Source organism: Anguilla rostrata, chromosome 9 (genome assembly GCF_018555375.3).
Source record: "Anguilla rostrata isolate EN2019 chromosome 9, ASM1855537v3, whole genome shotgun sequence".
NCBI lineage: Eukaryota > Metazoa > Chordata > Actinopteri > Anguilliformes > Anguillidae > Anguilla > Anguilla rostrata.
In genome coordinates, this window is record NC_057941.1 from 3066356 (window position 1) to 3088648 (window position 22293).

The 22293-nt window shown below is 52.1% G+C and overlaps 1 protein-coding gene across 20 annotated transcripts in view; it reads right to left on the bottom strand.

Moving 5' to 3' along the window:
* Nucleotides 1-1368: 1368 nt before the first annotated feature.
* Nucleotides 1369-22293, bottom strand: part of fnip1 (folliculin interacting protein 1) — a 35852-nt gene continuing 14927 nt past the window's right edge. For 4 of the 20 annotated variants that reach the window (XM_064349808.1, XM_064349813.1, XM_064349810.1 and 1 more), the window contains exons 3-18: nt 19890-20024; nt 19222-19322; nt 18874-18948; nt 18284-18375; nt 17342-17425; nt 15674-15745; nt 14201-14336; nt 13622-13823; nt 12546-12631; nt 10687-10833; nt 9733-9902; nt 7314-8802; nt 6879-7044; nt 6194-6391; nt 5977-6092; nt 1369-4557 (exon numbers count right to left, since the gene is read on the bottom strand). In XM_064349808.1, coding sequence (XP_064205878.1) covers nt 4479-4557; nt 5977-6092; nt 6194-6391; nt 6879-7044; nt 7314-8802; nt 9733-9902; nt 10687-10833; nt 12546-12631; nt 13622-13823; nt 14201-14336; nt 15674-15745; nt 17342-17425; nt 18284-18375; nt 18874-18948; nt 19222-19322; nt 19890-20024 — 3348 coding nt within the window. In that variant the 3' untranslated portion in view covers nt 1369-4478. Of the gene's footprint in view, nt 4558-5976; nt 6093-6193; nt 6392-6878; nt 7045-7313; nt 8803-9532; nt 9585-9680; nt 9903-10686; nt 10834-12545; nt 12632-13621; nt 13824-14200; nt 14337-15673; nt 15746-17341; nt 17426-18283; nt 18376-18873; nt 18949-19221; nt 19323-19889; nt 20025-22293 lie in introns of those variants that run through there. The other 16 variants (XR_010332291.1, XR_010332290.1, XR_010332289.1 and 13 more) reach the window with 16 other exon arrangements.

Below are 22293 nucleotides of genomic sequence, written 5' to 3' on the forward strand. Positions count from 1 at the left end.
CCAAATATCGCGAGAAGCGCAACTTACAGTGTCCATACCCGATCCTGGCGTACAAGATTCTGAAAATATTACTGATGTAATGTTGCTTTCATGCTCGTAATCATTTTTTGTTTATCACTGGGAACCGTGTACGCCTACGTTCATGTAAAAAAAAAGAAATAATAAATTAAAAAAAGATTTAATTTTTTAACTTAATTGTTATACTTAAACTCTTCACGTTTATTTAAGGACCTGAAAAAATATTTCCCTTTAATCTTAACAGTCCTTCAGATCTTCAGTTATCTCTGACTATTGACAATGTTTAGACAATGCATTTAAATGGTTCTCCCATGCGACAGTCCGCTCCACAAAGTATTTAAATCTTATGGTGTCATTCACAATTACATGTAGCACAAAACTTCTAAATACTGAACACTGTTAATGATAAAAAAATCTATGCAATGTGTTGAGGGCAATGTTTTTTTAAAGTAAAAAACCCTTCCAAACTAGGCTTTATAATTACCTTTTCTAAATGCATTTTATGTACTTTGCAGATTAGTAAATAATTATATATAATTACATATACATACGTGCCAGTCACGGTTGTTAAGGCAACTGATGCTGCTTGGAATTATGGCTGTATCTGCAATTGCTCTTGCAAAATGACAGACAGACAAAACATATTCACAGTCCAAAACTAGCAAAGACTGAGGTACCATTTGAACAAATCAAGGGTACCACCTGATATGTGGACCTCAAAGGTGACCACCTGACCGATATGGATGCTGCAGGCAAAAAGCAAGGCGACTAAAACTATAATTTTTGAGACTGTTTGAGAGCCGAATATGGAAGCAGGCCTTATGTCCCACGGGGAGAAAATGACAATGCTAAGCACGGTAAAAATCAGAGCCAAGATGTGTTTACACGGACACGCTTGAGGATGTAGAACAAACAATCTGTACACTCAGGATGTATTTCCGGCTTTGCGTCGCGCACATTTTCATATCGACGCTGCCGTTCTTTCTCCGCTCCTTCCTGTACTGGGCGCATTTCAGTAGGATTGTGCATGAAACAGGATGTAAATAGCCATTGTGTAAGTCTCAGATACCAGCAGGACCTCGGTTTGTAACTGAAAGAAATGTGAAACTTGGACTTAGGAATAGCACACACACACATGCAGTAAACATTATTTACGCACACATATCATTGGTGCTCATATTTATAGTGAATGTCAATTTAGCATGTCTCTGTACCAGTTTTCTTTCTTCATGCATAGCTATTCATGGATAGATATTCATACAGCCACTGGGCTTTTATTGTGATAAGAGTTGATGTAACAAAAATAGCAAAATGTGTCTGGTATTGACAACAATCCACTGGAAGACGTGGTGAAATATATAACATTGGCATTTTTATTGCACAACATTCCCATAAAATTGGGAAAGGATATTAAGGAAAACAATGCATATTTAAGGTACATTATGTACAAATAATTGAAAACAAACAGAAAAAATATGTACAATTAACATGAAACTGTTACACTCTAGACTAAATAATTTAACCATATCTATAAAGAGAAATATAGATATAAATACATAATTTAAAAGAGAAATAATCGAACGTTTCTTTTTTAAAAATGCAACTCCTGCTGTGGCCAAATATTATTAAAGCATGATTTTAGCCAAAAAATAAATTCTCAACAAACATTGCATTCCTTCATGCCACACATCAGTTAAGACTCTGTATGGCGATCCCTCAGGACAAAACCATTTTTTAAATCAAACGCAACACATTTATGCCATGGATAGTACAAATATTTGTAAAAATAAACATGTCATTTAGATTTGTCTTTTGCAGCATTTCACTGTCATATAAAAAGTGTTTTGTTTTTGTTAGTGATTCCAAATGATTGTATTATTTAATTGCATAAAGAAAACTGATAAATGTCATAGTGAATTGAAGGTATTTTTGATTAATTACTTCCTTCTCAAGCATGCACAAACATGGGATGACAAGCATCTAAATTACTGTGAAAAATACTTAAGAATTTAAGTGTGGAAATATAATGTAAGATTGCGTGGTGATATTCCGTTTAAGAATTACACTGCTAGTATAAAATATTGTGCCTTTACAAGTGTGAAAAGAGGGAGTTTTTTAATGACCCCATTGTACCATCCCTTCTCTATAGAGTACAGAACTGTACTTTCTGTTTGTTTTGATATATCCATTTTAAAGGACAGTCAAACAAGTAATTTCATGGCAAGTCAACATGTTATTCAACGTTTGCACACAGATGGACCCAGTTAATATCTCCTTCCTCAGTATCAACCTGTTTCATACCACCTTTTTATGAAACTCACACGTTTATGGTTTATACCATTATAAATGAACAGTATTAGTCCTACAATCCCTTCCTATCATTTTGTCATCCCTGAAATTTCACATTCATATCTTAAATATCCTCTGAAATCTGACTGAACGACTTATTTAGCATTTGTTTTTACACCTACCCACAATTTTTAAGACTTTTGTAACTTATTATCTATGCATGATTATTGACACAATCTCACCATAATAGTAAAAGACTCACTGGCCATTCATGTTTGCGGGGAATTTATACGCTTTTCAATGTTGCTAAAAATAAGGGCTGGGCCAGCACAAGGAAAGTCCACAGACAACAATCAACACTAATGTCAAAACATCCTTCGGGCTGCAAATGTGAAATCTGGAGCTATGACTACAGTAAAGATGAGGCCACAGTGAGAGCTGGACTACACTCCACAGGGTGACCCAAATATTTCCCTTTTAAGCAAAATAAGACGGCAAAAATAGAACAGTGGAGACAAACAGCCATAAAAGATCTGAGGTAGTACAGCACCGGGCGGGGTGAAGAAGGTTAAATGCTACCGCGTGCTTTTGTCTTTCAGCTTGTGCTGTCTGCAACCTATTTGGGCATTCTTTAACATCTTATGAGCGGGAACATTTTTATCCACATTGAGCAGATTAAAACTGCTTGTAATTTCATGACTTTGTTCAGAAACCTTGTGAACCAATGAGACCCTTTGGGAAAAGTGAATTTAACAACACCAGCAAGACAAGTATAATAGCAAAAATATAATTGGCATCAGTGAGGGCCTTTTTTTTTTTCCATATTTACTATGAGCCAAACTTTTTTTCTCTCCATTGGTGCATTTCCCATGCTTCCTGTAAATAAAATTATGGATTAAAGGAAGATACAATGTGATAATACAGCAAAATATGATTTAGTATCATCGTTTACTCGTTAGTCTTCAAAAGAAAAGTGCAGTTTGCAACTCCTCTTTGGCATTGTCCATCAAAAACAAAACAAAAAACTAAAAAGTGTAAAAATATCCTCTGGATGTAAAACAATAGTAGAACATTCTGGATAAATGAGAACATTCCCCGCTGGTGGAAAGGCGAGGCGCATTTCCGCGGATCCTCAGTCTTTCACAGGAGGAGACGGCCTCAGCGTCCTTTCTGTAGCAGCTGTGAATGAGCGCACTGACCCGGGGCCCCTCAGTGTCTGTGAGCACACTGACCCAGGGCCTCTCAGTGTCTGTGAGCACGCGGACCCAGGGCCTCTCAGTGTCTGTGAGATATCTGCTGGGTGGGGCCTCTCAGTGTCTGTGAGCGCACTGACCCGGGGCCTCTCAGTGTCTGTGAGCGCACTGACCCGGGGCCTCTCAGTGTCTGTGACCGCACTGACCCAGGGCCTCTCAGTGTCTGTGAGCACGCGGACCCAGGGCCTCTCAGTGTCTGTGAGATATCTGCTGGGTGGGGCCCCTCAGTGTTTGTGAGCGTACTGACCCGGGGCCTCTCAGTGTCTGTGAGCACAGGGGACCGGGGCCTCTCAGTGTCTGTGAGATACCCTGCTGGGTGGGACCCCTTGGTGTCTGTGAGCGCACTGACCCGGGGCCTCTCAGTGTCTGTGAGCGCACTGACCCGGGGCCTCTCAGTGTCTGTGAGCACACTATACCCTGCTGGGTGGGGCCCCTCAGTGTCTGTGAGCACACGGGACTGGGGCCTCTCAGTGTCTGTGAGCGCACTGACCAGAGGTCCCTCGGCGTCTGTGAGATACTGCGCTGGGTGGGGCCCCTCAGTGTCTGTGAGATACTGCGCTGGGTGGGGCCCCTCAGTGTCTGTGAGCACACGGGACCGGGGGCCCCTCAGTGTCTGTGAGATACTGCGCTGGGTGGGGCCCCTCAGTGTCTGTGAGCACACGGGACCGGGGCCTCTCAGTGTCTGTGAGATACTGCGCTGGGTGGGGCCCCTCAGTGTCTGTGAGCACAGGGGACCGGGGCCTCTCAGTGTCTGTGAGATACTGCGCTGGGTGGGGCCCCTCAGTGTCTGTGAGCACAGGGGACCGGGGCCTCTCAGTGTCTGTGAGATACTGCGCTGTGTGGGGCCGGCCCTCTCAGCGAACACCTTTTCCCGCGTCCAGACTAAACAGCCTCCGCCGTCCGCCACCTTCCGCCCGTCTACAGCAGTATCTGCGCCACGTAGGGCGCGTGCGTGCCCGCCACCGACGCCAGCAGGGGGAGGTCGTTAGACTCGATCCTGGAACGAAGAGAAGAAGAGCACACGCTTAGCACACGCTTAGCACACGCTTAGCACACGCCGTCTGATCCGCGACCAGCGCCAGCGCGCACACATGGAGAGGGACCCGAACGCATCGCTGCTCGTTTGAATATTACGACCCAGATCCACAGCCTCCAGTGGAGTCGGTTATTATCCAGGAATACTCGGGTTCGAGGTCACTCCGAGACCACCTGTGACAATAAGCTCTGCTTGAAACGCTGCTCCTGCAGAATCTAGCCAGTGTCTAATCGGCAAAATATGCCGCTCACTGAGAGTTTCAACAGCCTTTGTTACATCGTCGAAAAAATAATAGTTTAAACAGGCAAAAACAGGACATACAGCCCATAGACACTCACCACTTTGCCTACAGCCAAGAGCACAGCCAGCACACAGAGTCAAGCCTAGTCTTGTACTCTACCAAAGTGCCTCTGCTAACAGTATTCATGAGCTATACTGTACACCAGAGATACTCAAATCCTTCAATGCCGGTGCCAACATAGTCCAACAATGTCCCTGATTGGCCAGAGATCACGATCACATGTTATCCCAGGCTTAAATCAGTCCCTGATTGGAGGGGAGGAATGTAAACCAGCAGCACTACTGGCCTCTAGGGCCAGATTTGCGTCCCCCAGTCTTACACTGGTAGCTCTCTGGGTGAAAGCACACATGCTTGTGTTTGTGTAAAATCAACTTTCATCACTTCTGCTGAGAAAACAGATTCAACTTGCTTCTGTAATCTACTCTCAAGTGGGTAGGAAACTTGGTTTGTTAAACCCAAAGGCTGCACGTTCGATTCCCAGAGAGGGCACTGCCGTTGTACCCTCGAGCAAGATACTTGGCCTGACCTGCCTCTTGTAAAAAATGTCAAAAATGTTTAAGTCGTTCTGGATAGAAGCGTCTGCTAAATGCCTGTAATGTGTAACGTGAAATTCTCAGTCAAGTGCATGTCATCCACAACATTATTCTACCCTGGATAACAAAAACAAGCAAAGAAAAGCAAAAAACAGAATCCACCTTGCCATTTGTAGCCTTCAATCTGTTGTATTGCCTGTTTATGTCATTATCTGTACTACATTTACTTTTTCCGTCTAGTGCAGAAGTAACCAACCCTGTTCCTGGAGATCTACCCTCCTGTAGGGTTTTCATTTTAACCATAATTTGGCACACCCGACTCTACTAATTAGCAGCTCACTGAGATCTCTAGCTGTTGAATAGGGTGCACTTTGTTAGGGAGGCTAACTCGGACCCCAAACAAGTGCAAGTCATTAGGTTAATTGCCATAGAGCAGGCTCAGTAAGACTCCATATGGTAGGAAATACAGGAAGTGACATCACAAGAAACAAACAGATGCTGCTGAAGGGTATTTTATATGCGCAGTGATGAGGAGGAGGATCTTACCCCAGAACCATGCCCAGCTCTTTGACGTGCACTCTGGTCTGGCCCTTAAGGTACTCCGCCAGCATCCGGCTCTTGAAGTACAGCTCCTGGAGTCGGTCTTCCAGGTGCATGATGCACTGCAGAGGGGGGGGAAGAGAGAGCACTTACGTCCCGTTCCCGAAACACTCGCACGACCTCTGTGCACTGTCGAACGGGCAGAGCGCGAAGGGGAACTTACGAAGTTTGGAGAGAGGTTGAGCTTGTACAGGTGAAAGGTAGAGAGGAGGAGGCCGGACACCAGGTTGGACACCAGGACCTCCTTGCCCAGCTTGTTTTCGGTGGCTCTTCTCTGGCTGCTGGCCACCTGCACGGTCCACTTGTCGGTGTCCGCTATGATGCAGACGGCCTCTGCGATGGGCTCGTCCAGCACCGGGTGCTGGGGAGAGAGGAGAGAGAGAGAGAGAGAGAGAGGCGCTTAGTCTTAAAGGAGGACAATCTACAGGTGAGATGCAGCCCGGGAAAAAGCGTGTGGAAAAGTCGCAGAGGCATTTCAAAATTTTTTTATAACCCAACATGGGGCTGAGTATATCTAATTCCCACCCCAATTTGGCAACTTGGAATGTCCGATCATCTGCGACCGCAGCTGCATTCCGTAGACTACAGCTAAGCTGGCACAGAGTGGAGTCAGAGGACGACCTTTCATATGCGGCTTTCACTACAATCTACGGGCGGGCGATCGACCAGCAGGGGTCGCTGTCTGACTGAACCCCCCCCATACCCTGGGCGACACAATCGCCCCACTGCACGTCGCCCTACGGAGGTACCGCCCGCCCACAGTCGGTCGTACGGGCACGGTTCGGATTCGATCCGAGGCCGCGGGGGTCGTCCGCGCACCACGGCGGGGCCGTCGGAGGTGTTTTTACCTGCACGGCATGCGCCAGGTCCGCCTGCAGACTTTGCCGGAGGCGCTCGTCGCTCGGCAACCCGTGCAGGACGAAGTCCGGGACGTACGTGGGGCAGTACCCGCCGAACAGAGACCTCCCGAAGTTGGCGATGCTCGGCTTGGAGTAATTTTCGACCAGCTTGGACCTGGCAAAGCAAAAAAACAAAACCGTCCATCAGAGACCGAAAACAGTTTAGTCCCGAGTGCCACAAAGCTCCTTTATGGCTACTTCAGGGGGAGGTGCTAGTGCTGGCCATCAACAAAATAAACATACGGATCAACTCAAGTGGGCATGCAATGTATTGTGACAATGTTTTGTGAAACATGCTGTGTAAGTATGATATAAAGTTGATGTGAATGAAACGAGTGAGACCTGTAAGACCGTGGATATTTGATTTTTGGTTTTGGTACGCACCCCGGGAAGGGAACCTCCACCTCGTCCAGCCAGTCCTCCTGCTCCTCGGGGTAGTAGGGCCCCTCGGCGCGGTGCAGCTCCTGTCCCGCGTCCTCGCTCTCGCTGTCCCCCAGGGCGCTGTCCGAGCTCTCGTTCCGGGGGATGTCCCACTCGTTCAGGGGGGTCGCCTTCTTCAGGTCCACCGTGTCCCCCTGGGGGACGGTGACGGAGATCACGATGCCTCGGTCCTGCGCGGCAGGACACCCCGAACATCGGCCGCCGCCCGTCGCGTCCGTGGAGCTGCAGCCGCAACGGCCGCCGCCGCCGCCGCCGCCGCCCGCACCCCGGGGAACCGCCCCCTTCCCAGCAGCCCCCGGGGCGTCCGGGGGCTCCTTCTGCGACCGGTCTGCCCCGCCCGCCTCCAGCTTTTTGGACACGTCGTCGATAGTCCGGGTTTCCACGGGGTTGTCGTCGCTGAAGTACTCGTCGAACAGGTCCATGCAGTCCTCGGGGGTGGGCTTCCACCGGGGCATCTGGCTGGAGGTGCGGAGCAGCTTCTCCTGGCCCTCGCCGGGCTTGCTCTGGTCCTCCGCCGGCAGCCTGGCCTCGCGCTTGGGCTCTCCAGCGCCCCCTTCCTGCAGCTGCTGCTGCTGCAACTGCTGCTGCTGCAGCAGCAGCTGCTTCCTGTGCTTCCGGATCTGTCCCTCCACCCGCCGCCTCCGGCACTCCGTGTCTGAGTCCGGCGACATGGAGTCCCCGATGAGGAAGGTGACTTTGGAGGAGGGCTGCTCCTCCTCCTCCTCCTCCTCCTCCGTGGGGAAGGGGCTGGCCAGGCTCTTATCCGGCGGCTTCTTCTCCAGCGGGATCCCGGACGACCGGAACACTTTGATGGGCAGACTCCCGCCGTCGGGGACGTCCTCGCAGGCCGCCGCGACCTCCGACCCCGCCCCCAGCTCCGCCTCCAGGGCCACGCCCTTTTCCCGGGGGGACGCCGACCCCACGCACACCACCGTCTCCAGCTTGGCGTCCAGGCAGCGGCTGGCCTTCTCCCTGCAGGGGGGCGGGTCGGGCTCGTCCGGGGCTCCCCCCGGTGGACGGAGCAGGGCCTGCAGGACGCTGCTCTGCGAGTCCTGGCTGCTGTCCGTCTCCGGCACGGGGCCGGCCTCGTCCGCGCAGCCGCTGCTGCTGCGGCAGCTGTTGTCGGATGGGTAGCCGCCGTCCTCGGGCGGGCCGTCCCGGGACAGGTAGTCGCCGCTGGGCTTGTGCACGGTGACCAGGACGTACTCGGACTCCTCCACCTCGCCCCGGCGCAGCGAGGTGGTGATGAGCGAGCCCGGCATGACGATGGCCTCGTCCTCGGCGCTCTCCAGCAGGTGCGTCTCCAGCAGCTCCGAGCAGCGGATGAAGTAGGTGAGGAAGTGCAGCAGCCGCTGCACCAGCTCCTGCCGCCGGCCCACCACCACCGTGCGACACAGCCGGAGCGGCGAGCTGATGGCCCCGTACAGGTCGCCTGCGCCGGGAAAAGCAGCTCCGTCACACACACGCAATAATCATTTTCCCCCATTATTATGCACACATTTCAGCACAAGTAAAGCGCCACTAGTCTCTTACCTGTCAGCAGCTTCGTAATTAAAGTACAGAAATAAGTCTGGATTTATGTAGTGTGCACATTTTGAGACTTTTTCTGCATGTGTTCACACTTCAGGAAATGCAGGTCAGATTGTTCATCTCTTCAATCTGAGTGGTAACAAATCAAGAATGCCTAATTTTCCTAAATGAACACATTTCACAAGCCATTGTGATGATTGTTTCATGTTGTATCAAGCTACACCACCAGATGGCGGCATATGCCCATGTCCATTTTAAATATTTAAAACTTTATTCTGCTAGTGTTCTCTCAAGCACAATTATTTATGTACTCAGGAGGCCTCATATATCTTTTGTTCTTCAAAATATTTCTCATAATGGGGAGTGATTAAAACACAGAGTGATGTATTTACCGAATTTGATTTGATTCGACATCTTTTTCTCAAAACTTTTTTTTTTGGACTTCACAGAATTCTTCAGAATGGAAGGTCACTTTTCAAAGTTGGTATTTACAGAGAGGAAATGAAAGAGCGTACAACAGATGCGTAGGCTAAACAGCCGCCCAGTCTTGAACTTGTGACGTGTTTCAGCAGCGGCTGGATTTTCTCACCGAGCCAGAGACTATCGAGGGGAAACCCAACAGCCTTGCTTACCGAGCTGGGCCCACAGCGGGTTGTACGGGTGCGTTTTGGCGGTATGCTAGAGCTGGGCCCCAGCGGTTGTACGGGGGCTTTCGGCGGTATGGCTTACGAGCTGGGCCCACAGCGGGTTGTACGGGTGCGTTTTGGCGGTATGGCTTACCGAGCTGGGCCCACAGCGGGTTGTACGGGTGCGTTTTGGCGGTATGGCTTACCGAGCTGGGCCCACAGCGGGTTGTACGGGTGCGTTTTGGCCAGCAGGTCCACACTCTGGGACGAGTGCTTCTCCAGGAAGATCTTGATTGGCGGCTGTCCGTTTGGCATCACCGTGGGAACCCAAGCCAGATGATTGGTGAGGACAGCGGTGAGGAGCGCTGGAAGAAATCTGACGAAAGGAAGGGATTGGTCAAACCATGATGCTCTGCCCCTTTATACTACATCATCTTGGCCAGTCATCTATCTAGAACTTTCTGTCATCACATGCAACTTTTACTCATCGCAAGCAACTTTTACTTATCGCAAGCAACTTTTACTCATCACATGCAACTTTTACTTATCGCAAGCAACTTTTACTTATCACAAGCAACTTTTACTCATCACATGCAACTTTTACTCATCACAAGCAACTTTTACTCATCGCAAGCAACTTTTACTCATCGCAAGCAACTTATTTCATCGCAGCACTTTTCACTCAATCCAAGCAAACTTTACTATCGCAAGCAAATTTCTCACATATGCAAATTGTAACTCATGCAGCACTGTTTTACTCATCACATTCAACTTTTACTCATCGCAAGCAACTTTTACTCATCGCAAGCAACTTTTACTCATCGCAAGCAACTTTTACTCATCACAAGCAACTTTTACTCATCGCAAGCAACTTTTACTCATCGCAAGTAACTTTTACTCATTGCAAGCAACTTTTACTCATCGCAAGCAAATTTTACTCATCACAAGCAACTTTTACTCATCGCAAGCAACTTTTATTCACCACATGGAAAGGTTACAAAACTTGTCCATGTAATTAATAAAAGCAAACGATATGATGTTAATGGACTACAGAACCCAGAGTGCTGTGTAACGGCTCCCGTCAGACAGCAGGGGGAGCCGTTTAACAGCCCGCTGAGCGTAGACGGCGGATTCCCCGCGGCGGCGGCGGCGGCACTCACTGGTTCTTGGAGGCCTGCTCCATCAGGAAGGCGAACTCCTTCATGAACTGGCCGCACAGCTGGTTCTTCTCCGACGCGCCGGACATCATGGTCAGCCAGACGGGCTCGGCGACGCGCGGCATGGTGTACAGGTTACAGACGGTCGTCCTGGAAACAGAGCGGCCATTGTGAGGCCCCGGCGAACAGCGGGCTCGCGCGGCGCGAGGGACTCCCTCCCTGCCGCAGCTCGGCGTCTGGAGATTCCACAGGGCGGCACGGCGGGCGGGGGGGGGACCAGCCCTTTACACTGCGCTGAGAGATCCCCCCCCCTCACCCCCCTCACCCCCCACCCATCCCCCTCCCCCCTCTCCCTCCTCCCCCGGGGGAATCCACCATCTGGGCACAGGCTCCAAACTGCGCCCACTGGACACTGGACACTTTCGGGGCCTCCCAGAGCTGGAGCATAATTTCCAGTAGTTACTCAGAGAGAGAGTCAATAAACAAAGGCCGCCCCTCCAGACGGACTCTGCAGCCGCACGTTTTTTTTTGTTTTTTTTAACCGCCGGCCCGTTAGAAGCGGGCCCTGCGCGGTGAGGGACGAGCGGCGGGTCGATGAAGCAGCACCGGGACGCGTTTGTTTCTCCCAACGAGCCGCAGAAGCTCCGATACGCGCTGCCTGACGGCGAACGCTCGCTCGCTCGCGCGGTAAATACAAAGCGAAGGAAAGGCTGAACGAGTGTTGGGGAACGGCTGTTGGTTTTTGGCGAGTGTGCGTGCCCAGCGCCTACACCCCAGCCTCAGTCAGGGCTCCACTTTAAATTAAACTCCACCTCTGAGCGCTCCGCTTAATCTGGAAGGTCCTGTAAGAAGCCCCAGGCCCACAGGGCCAGCCTCGCTCACTCAGGACACCTGCGGGCAAGACTCTCTATGACCTCCACAGCCCCCAAACGGCCGCCCAGGTGAACCCTGCGCTACGGGACAGGCGCAGACACGGGTCTGGAGCAGGAGGAGGGTCCTGAACAGCCACTCACTGAGCTCTGTTCCAGGGGAACCTGTTCACACACGCACAGGCCACGGCGAAGCCCTCGCACACGACCGTGGAGAGAGCGCCGGGGGCGAGCCGGAGAGGGACGGCCCACTGAACAGGACGATGATAAGGACGAAGTTCGGGGGGTGGGGGGGTTATTTTTTCCGTTTTTTTCCATTACGCTTGCGTGATCTGAGAGTGCGGGTGGCGAATGCCGCCCCCCATGGGCGGTATTTCCAGCCGAAGGTGAGATAGCGCTGATATTTGTTTGTCCCACGCAGTGGCATTCCCTCTGACACACTATCTGCTATTCTGGCCGGCCTGACACTGTCCGAGGGAGATAGCGTTTCCTCTGGGGGGGGGGGAGGAGGGGGGGGAGTCCGGTTGCCGTGGCAGCCAGCCAGCGGGCATGTGACCACGGCAACGGGAAGCCGTCTCATCGCCGAGCATGCGGGCAGCGCCGCAGAGACACGCGCCGCCCCACACGCTGCGCTGCGGCGCTCCCAGCATGCACCGCGGCGCTGACAGGCATGCTGTCACTGCAGGGTTTAAAGAGCTCTGCCTCTGCCCGCTGGCCCGCCCCCTGCGCCCCCCCCGTCTGCGTCTGCGCTCGGCGGGAGCCTCCACAGGCAGAAAAACGCTCGTTATCCCGTTCAGCCCAAAGAAAAACCCCATGAGGTCAATCAAGCGGCCGCTACAGAGGAGGTATTACCCGAACAGTTAGTCTGTTTCCTCACACGGAAAGCGACAGTTGCACACGGAAAGCACGCGACTCCCCCGGGGGGCTTCTGGGTAACGAGCGCGGGGAATTGCGCCCGTCCCCGCAGTAATTAAACGGGGCGGAGAGGCTCACCGGAACTCGTTCAGCCCGTCCACCATGCGGCTGTAGGCCAGAGCTCTCTGACTGGCATCCACAGAGCGCCGGCTCATCTTCATAGCCTGGGACAGAGAGACAGGCAGAGAGAGCTCCATAACACACTCACATGAGCATGCACACACTTACACACACACACACTCACTTACACACACACTCACATGAGCATGCACACACTTACACTTACACACACACTCACATGAGCATGCACACACTTACACTTACACACACACACACACACACACTTACACTTACACACACACACCACACACACACACACACAGACACACTTACACACACACACACACTCACACAACCACACACATACACACACTTACACACACACACCGACACACTTACACACACACACCGACACACTTACACACACACACACACACACTCACACACTACATACACACACACGACACCTTAACTACACGACCACTACACACACACACCACACATACAACAATCATGAGTCACACACTTCACCACATGACCACTTATCTTACACACCACAACAGTCACACATACACCTCACACAAACACAACACACTGCACAGCACACACCACACACACAGACACACTTACACACACAACCACACACACAGACACAACACACACACACTGCACACACACCGACACACTTACACACACACACAGGCACACAAGACACACACACACACACCCACACGACAGACACTTACACGACACACACACACACAGTCACAACACACTACCACACACACACACACACACGTGACGAACACACACACAACCAGACTCACCTGCATGAATGCACTACTTTATATTTACACATCACACACACACAGACCCTGCAAATCAAATCAACAAATTTAGTCCTTTTACACAGTTGCATAGCTTACAGACAACTCTGGTAGACCACAGAAAGCTAAGCCAGTGGCGAAACTCTTGGCAATGAACCTGGAAGGAACCAGGCTCAAGGGGGAAACCCTCAGGGTGGCGACTGGTGACCAGCATGTCAGTCACACACACACACACACACACACACACAGCGTGTGTCAGGCGCTCACCTGTTCGATTGCACTTTTCAGCTTGTTCATGTGACTCTCGAAGAGTGGGAAGTGAGAAAAGAAGAAGTCCTGGAACTTGCTGTTCTCCTCCTCGTCTTGTGACAGCAGAAAGATGACGCCGATGGCGATCTTCTTCTTCCTGGCGGCCCCGAGGCTCGGGCCGCCGCTGTCGTCAGACATGTTGAAGCTCTCCTCCACTGACCTACGACACACACACACGCACACGCGTGCACGCGCACACGCACACACACACAGTTATGCTCGCTATCTCTCACATACGTGCCAAATGCGCGTTAAAGAAGCACATATCGTTCTGTTTTGTCTTGTGCTCCTTGGCTCGGCATGCAGAACACAACAGGGTCTTCATACTCACGCACACACGCACACGCTCACTTTCTATTTATACCCCATTTAGGGACTCTTATAGCGAACAAAGCACGACATCTATAAAACTGCCACGGACAAGCTCGATTTTTAAAGTGAAAAGCGATCGTATGGGAAAACAGCACATCTGAAGCTGGTCTGGTTAAGACTGAGAACAGCTGGATTTAGGGGTAGCGTTACTGCTGAAGTTCGCACCATCGCGGGAAGACCCCGTTCTCCAGGCTGGTGGTCTGGCTCCTCAGCCAGCGTCTGTGGTAGCTGCTGGCACAGCTGCTGGTGAAGGAGGAACCGGGGGAGGGGAACGGAGTGATCAACAAGCTGCTCAGAGAGGCTGTGGAGAGAGGGAGAGAGAGAGAGAGGGAGAGGGGAAGAGAGGAGAGAGAGGAGAGGGAGAGAGAGAGAGGAACGAGGGGGAGAGACAGAGTGAGATAGGGGATGAACAGAGTGGGGAGGGGAGAGAGAGAGAGATAGCCATGGGAAGAGGAGGATGAGGGAAGAAGGAATGAGGGGAGAGGGAGGTAGAAGGGGGGAAGGAATGGAAGGAAGTAACAGATGAGAGGCGAGATGGAATGGGAAACAGAGAGAGAGAAGCAGAAAAGAGGAGAGCGGGAAAATTGGAGTTGAAGTGAGAATGAGAGAGGGGGAGGGGGGGAAGAGAGAGGGAGAGAGAGAGAGAGAGAGCATGTTAGGAACCGCCATTTCCGCCGCGTTTGTTATTCAGGGTGGCGGAACCTCACACAGGGCCCGTCCGCCACGGGCTCTGTCATTCCTGCATTTTCTGCGGCGCGGGGCGCGGGTATGGAGAGCCGCTAAAAAAAAAAAAAGCCGGAGCTTAAGGTAGCGGTAAAAAGGGGCGGAGCTGGAATCTCATTTAGGAGCGGCGGCGTTTCTATTTAAACACGCGCCCGCGCGTGTGACGCAGAAGGTGAGATGCCCGCCATGCCCGCCATGCCAGCCGCGCCAGGGGCCGGGTTTCCATTGGGAAAGTTTTTCCAGGCCCAGCGGGCGGCGTGGGGGTGGCAGGGGCACACGCCACGCGGGCGTACCAACGCGGACCGCGTGCCAACGGGGCCCCCCGTGGCCCCGAAACTTAAGGGCCTGGAACCCGACGCTGACGCGATGCTTTAGGCGCTACCTCACTGAAGCAGCCAATGAGCCGACACCAGCCAATCAGGAGTCAGATACTGCTGCTGCTGCTGCGGCTGCAGCGCTGTCTACCTGGGCCCTGTTAAAGCCGTCTGGGACCGTGGCAGGTCTGCTCCTGGGCCAGGGGTGCGCAGCCTCATCTGAAAAGGGCCGGTGTGGGTGTGGGTTTTCATCTTAGCCCAGTGCTGCGACACCTAATTATCTAATCGTGGTCTTCAATCAAGACCTGGATAAGGTGAATCAGGTGACTTAGTGCTGGGCTAAAACAAAAACCTGCACCCAAACTGGCCCCGGATAAGGCTGGACACCCCTGTTCTAGACCCCTGTGAAGTTACCGCACATTTTCAGCCCGGCTGTTCAGACTAACACATGGTTTCCATTCTAAGCAGCTGACCGAATCCCCCAAAACTACTGGACGGTGCAGATTCCCTGTGGTATAATGCACTTAAAACAGAGAGCGATTCCCCCGAAAAGGGGGGATTTTCCAGGGGTGAAATGACTGGATTTCATGCTGGCCGTTACCTGATCTGGCGATCCCGCTGTCTCTCTCGTCGTACAGGCCTCTGCCCGGCATGTCCATGGGGTTACTGTGTCCTTCAGAGAGAGAGAGAGACCAGCTTTCAGAAATGTGCACACGTGGCTCCACACACACATGCACACGCACACGCATGCACACACACCCACACGTGCGCACATGCACACGCACACGCATGCACACACAAACATGCACGCGCGCACATACATACGCACACGCACGTGCATACACACATGCATACGAACACGCATACACACACAAACACACATACACACGACACGCATAGACACCATCATACACACTGACATAGCACACAGTACGCATGCACACACGCAAAACCATGTACACACACATGTACGCGCACACACACACACACACACACACACACATGCACGCATACACACACACGCATGCACACGCACGCCCACACACACACATGTACGCGCGCACACACACACACACACACAAGCACAACAGCACACACACGCTGGCTGCAAGCGGAGCTGAAAGAGCTCTTGTCCCCCACCACCATTCATTCGAGAGAGGGAGAGGGGGAGGGGGGCACAAATCGCATATAGAAGCAGCAAAATCCTGGCCAAGGCGGAACAGCGGGAGATTAAAGCAGGGAGCGCCAGCGGCCTCACACCCGGGACAGCCCCGGGGCCTGCAGCGCTCCTCCACGCGGCGGGCCGAGAGCGCGGGGGGAATTCCGCAGAGCCGCCGGCGGGAGCGGCACCTGTGGCGCGGGAATACCGCGGCCGCCGCGCCGACGTGATTTACGACGGACTCAACGCAAGCGCCATTGTGATATACAGGAGCCTCGCGCTCCGTCCCAAAGCTCTAGAACATTCCTCCCCCGGGTAACTGGGCCGCGGCATTCCGCCAGCCTGGGGACGGCCGGGCCACAACCGCAGCTATTTTTAGGGGAAATGGCCGCCCCCCCCCCCCACCCCCCCACCACACTCACGCGCTAAAACAAGGGGAGAGGTGTCCATGTCCCGGGCAGACTGAGGGAGGTGGGTGGGAGGAGGAGGAGGAGGAGGAAGAGGAGAGGGAGGTGTAGAGCTGCTCATGCTGGAGTGAGTGAATGAGGAACACGCCCCCACATGCATGCACACGCCCCTACACGCATGCACGCGCATGCACACACATGCACAAGAATGCACACGCCCCCACACGCATGCGCACACACATGCACAAGAATGCACGCGCATGCACACGCCCCCACACACAAATGCGAACGCACCTCGCACACCCCCCCACATACACATCATGCACACACGCGTCCCCACACGCGTGCACACATCCCACACTCATGAATACGCATGCATGCGCCACCACACGCGTGCACACATCCCACACTTATGAATACGCATGCATGCGCCACCACACGCATGCGCACACACCCCCACACGCGTGCACACGCACCCCACGTGCGTGCACACATCCCACACTCATGAATACGCATGCATGCGCCACCACACGCGTGCACACATCCCACACTCATGAATACGCATGCATGCGCCACCACACGCATGCGCACACACCCCCACACGCGTGCACACGCACCCCACACACGCGTGCACACGCACCCCACACACGCGTGCACACGCACCCCCACGCGCGTGCAAGCGCACACTAAGCACACTGCAAACCTGAAAAGAAAGAGGCGCTCTTGATGAGGCGGAGAGGGCCCTGCTCAGAGAAGGCCCGGCGGGGGCTGCAGAGCTGAGACAATCCTGCGCGTCACAGCGGAAAGGGGAAGAAAAACAAACAAAACAAAACAAACAGACAGACGTGAACCAGGGGTTAGTGAAGCACTTCCGAACCTCGGGCAGGGCAGGACCGCAGGGAGGGACGTCCTGAAGCAACAGGGACGCCACACAGGTTTCACACCTCAGTGAGTCAGGAGCGTCGCAATCCCTTAGGAAAACGCATCTCAGCGCGATCGCAAAGTGGGCGCATGTGCCAAATAAATAACTCCATGCTTATTATAATATTACTATAGATATATTTTCCAAAGGGATTAAACGAGAGCAAAGTTCAAAACAAAGGTACACGTCGGCCCAGGTGTTGAGCCCACTGCACAAAACAATGCACTTTCAACTGAAAACCATGAAATTTAGCTCTGCTACCAATGTTTTGAACCAGATTTCTCTGAATGTTAGAACACGGAGAAAGCAAAGACACGCAAACAGGTGACACACAGGCAGTATGTCAACACAAACATACAGTGGTGTGACCGAAAACACGTTAAAAAACACCATCGATCTGAAAGAAGAACAATTCCAGCGTATCCTAGCAACACCAATCCGTATATAGAATATTTCAGTTTCTTTAAATGAATCGCGTCAACACAAACGGTCTAATTCCAAAATAAAATTTTTAACAAACGTACTTCCATACACAGAACCGATGTTCACAGACGCTACGGCCATTTTGAACCCCAGCGATCGAACGTTTGGTGACTGTGTCCTGATCATAAGCAGCGCACGGATCCGGCTGCGTATCCATGCTAGCGCCCGATAGCGGACTGTGATTGGCTGCGCTCCGTCTCGTTACTCTAACGCTGCCGGTGTCCACTGAGCAGGCTTTACCTATGTTCCCCAGGAACCCGTTGGCACCCGTGTTCTGATCTGGGCGCAGAGAATTCGAGTCCTGGTTGATGAACTCCAGGCTGTCCTGCAATCTGTCGGAGGGGAAGAGACGAGGTGAAGCCCTAACGTTGGGCCGGCTGAGCGTTAGACCTGAGCACGGTGTTCAGCGGTATGAGAGCAGTGTTCAGCGGTATGAGAGCAGTGTTCAGAAATATGAGAGCAGTGTTCAGAAATATGAGATCAGTGTTCAGAGGTATGAGATCAGTGTTCAGAGGTATGAGATCAGTGTTCAGAGATATGAGAGCAGTGTTCAGAGGGATGAGATCAGTGTTCAGAGGCATGAGATCAGTGTTCAGAGGGAGGAGATCAGTGTGTTCAGAGGTATGAGATCAGTGTTCAGAGATATGAGAGCAGTGTTCAGAGGGAGGAGATCAGTGTTCAGAGATATGAGAGCAGTGTTCAGAGGTATGAGAGCAGTGTTCAGAGAGATACGATCAGTGTTCAGATAGATGATGTCAGTGTTCAGAGGTATGATTGGTATAATTGGTGTTCAGGGCAGCAGGTCCTGACGCCGGGTGTGCAGTACTTACGTGTTGAGGCTGCCGTAAACGCTGCTTCCCGTCCGCGCGGTGAACACTTTGCTGAGCATCAGCTGAGGGGGGGACCTGCAGACACAGACGGGGCTAAGTAAGCTCCGCCCACCGCATCGTAGCCCCACCCACAAACACACAGCACAGTTAGGGCCCTCAGGAGGACTCAGTGGGCAAAAGGGGGCCTCAGAGGCCTCCGGGGACCTCTAGGGGGCCTCAGGGGGACTTAGGGGCCCTTAAGGGGACTCAGGGGGACTTAGGGGGACTTAGGGGGACTTAGGGGCCCTCAAGGGGACTCAGGGGGACTCAGGGGGACTCAGGGGGACTCAGGGGCAGGTCCCTGCTCACCGTATCTGGTGGATTTTCAGCGTGGATCCCTTGTAGCTCATGGCCACCGAGCCAAACATCATCTCCCCCAGCATACTGGCATCTGAGGAGCTGCGGGAATTCTGCACGGGAGCAACAGAGAGAGAGAGAGGGTACTGAGTGTGTGTGTGTGTGTGTGTGTCTCTGTATGTGTTTCTGTGTGTGTGTGTATGAGTGCACGTGTGTGTGTGTGTGCGCGTGTGTGTGGGTGCGTGTCTGTGTGTGTGCGTGTGTATGTGTGTGTATGTTTTAGTGTGCGTGTGTGTGTGTGTGCATATCTCTGTGTGTGTATGTGTGCATGTGTATGTAAGTGTGTGTGTGTATGTGTGCATGTGTATGTAAGTGTGTGTATGTAAGTGTCTGTGTGTGTGTGTGTGTGTGTGTGTGTATGTGTGCGTGTGTATGTGTGTGTCTGTGTGTATGCGTGTGTGTATATCTCTGTGTGTGTGTGTGTGTGTGTGTGTGTGTGTGTGTAATGTGTGTGTGTGTGTGTGTGTGTGTAATGTGTGTGTGTGTGTGTGTGTAGTGTGTGTGTGTATGTGTGCGCGTGTGTATGTAATTGTGTGTGTGTGTGTGTGTGTGTGTGTGTGTGCGTGTCTCTGTGTGTGTGTGTGTGTGTGTGTGTGTATGTGGCAGGCGGGGCTGCTCACGGGGAAGCGTGGTCCCTGCTCTCGGGGCTCGGAGGCGGAGGAGGAGCAGCTGTCCAGGGAGCTGGTGCTGCCGCTCGTGGGCCTGAGCTTGCAGCACTTCCCAAACATCCGGGGCTGCGCCTCAGCGCTGGGCTTCTGCACACACAAGAGCACAGTCAGCGCCTGCATTTCAACAGAGCGTACGCTAGCGCCTAGAGCTAACAGAGCATGAGCCGCAGTACACTAGCGCCTAGAGCTAACAGAGCATGAGCCGCAGTACGCTAGCACCTACCGCTAACAGAGCATGAGCCGCAGTACGCTAGCGCCTAGAGCTAACAGAGCATGAGCCGCAGTACGCTAGCGCCTAGCGCTAACAGAGCATGAGCCGCAGTACGCTAGCGCCTAGCGCTAACAGAGCATGAGCCGCAGTACGCTGGCCTAGCACTACAGGCCGAGTACGCTAGCACCTACGCAACAGAGCTGAGCGCAGTACGCTAGGCTAGCGCTAAAGAGCATGGCCACAGTCGCCACTACACTAACAGTGCAAGCCGCGGTATGCCAGCGCTAATGCATTTCCCCTGCCGCAATAACAGAGTGCGAGCCGCGGTACGCTAGCGCAAGTGCATTTCCGCTGCCACTATAACAGCGCGAGCCGCAGTATGCTACCACTAATTCATCTCCACAAGTGCTTCTGGGCTTGGCGGTGCTTTGACTGACCCTTCCTGTTTTGAGCTTACGGCCCCAGTAAAGAGTCTAGGACAAAGGAAAGGTTATCTGAGATGGCCTGTTACCAAATTAAGGACGACGTTAGCAGCCATTTTTCACTGGGAGTGTGATGTTTACTCCACAGAGGAGCTGCACGGGTGGGGCTCTTAGCGACAGTGGCACCAGCATGACAGGTGTGTCTCCAGGTGTGAACTCGCTCCAGTTTTTCGGCAGAGCCCGCCAGAGATGCAGTGACTGTGACCGAGTCTCACACAAACAGCTCTGAGGCGGAGACACCACAAATACACAGTCACCAAACTCACCCGCGTATTTTCATTAGCCCAGGGCATGTGAGGGCTGAAGAATTTATCTGAAAATGCATTCTGCATGAATCATAATTTCACGATAATAACAGAGACTGGCTTTGTCTGTGTCATAAAAGGAACATTATTACTTCCCGGTTTCCCCATGTGAAAAAAAATCACATGCTGGCGCATACCTTAAGTATGCCATTTTATACTTAAGAATACTTTAAGTATAATTTAAGTTTCTATCAGTTATGCTTGGCATACTATTGTTTCACTGGGGTCAGAGTAAAGGGTTTAATGGACACCCAGGAGATTTAATCTCAGGGTGGCGGTGGCTGTGTTTATTGTGTCTGTGGTGGGAGAGGCACACGAGCGCTGAGAGGAATGCTGGTGTGGAAAGCTGCAGTGGGGCTGGAGAAGGCTCACACCAAACAAACGTCTGGTCGCGCCCTGACAGGGAACACAAAGCACTCGAATCATGTGAGCGTCAGTCATATGACTTCCTCAGGAACCCGTGAGCTGGCGCTGGCTCTCCCTCCCTCTCTCTCTCTCTCTCTCTCTCTCTCTCCCTCCCTCCCTCTCTCCCCTCCTCCCTCCCTCCCTCACACACACACACACGCACACACACAGACACACGTCGTGTGAATGCTCTCTCTTTCAGCCTCTCGTTTCTCTCTCAGGACAAACAGTATCCTTGGCCAAAAAGGGTCATGTGATTCAGGGCTCGCACAATCCCCCCCTGATCTTAGTTCTACTTCAACATTCCACTCCAGTCTAACAGAGGCCTAACCACAAAGCACGCACCGCTCACCAGAGGAAACTAAGACCTTTCTTACCAGGAAATTATCAAATTCTCATTCATGAGAAGAAGGAAGTGGGCTATTTATGATTAGGCCTACTTACAATCAAAAAACTACTCTAAAAAAGTTGTAAATAGCAAAAGTTTGGACCACAATAAAGCTACATAGGCTTGGTTTGGTTTAAATCTCTAACTGAGGACACTGCAGAGTGAAATGTGTGTTGAAAGAGAGCAGTTACAGGGAGAAGTTACTGTCAGCCCACATTGCTCTGCACAACCCATGACAGCACGATGACAAACAGACTGAGGACGTGAGAAAGCAACGTGTGTCATGTGCATGAGAAAGAATGCTTACACACCGCATGTCAGCTGATTCTATTATTACTGCAGATAAGACCGCCAGTCTAAACCGGTCAGAACCTCTAATATAGCTGCAGGGGGTTAAAACGGCATTACCTGTTTTTCCAACAGGGAGGATTATGGCTCGCTGCACACATGCTAGCACTGTGAAGGCTAACAGCTCCCTGCACACATGCTAGCACTGTGGAGGCTAACAGTTCGCCGCGCACATGCTAGCACTGTGAAAGCTAACAGCTCGCTGCACACATGCTAG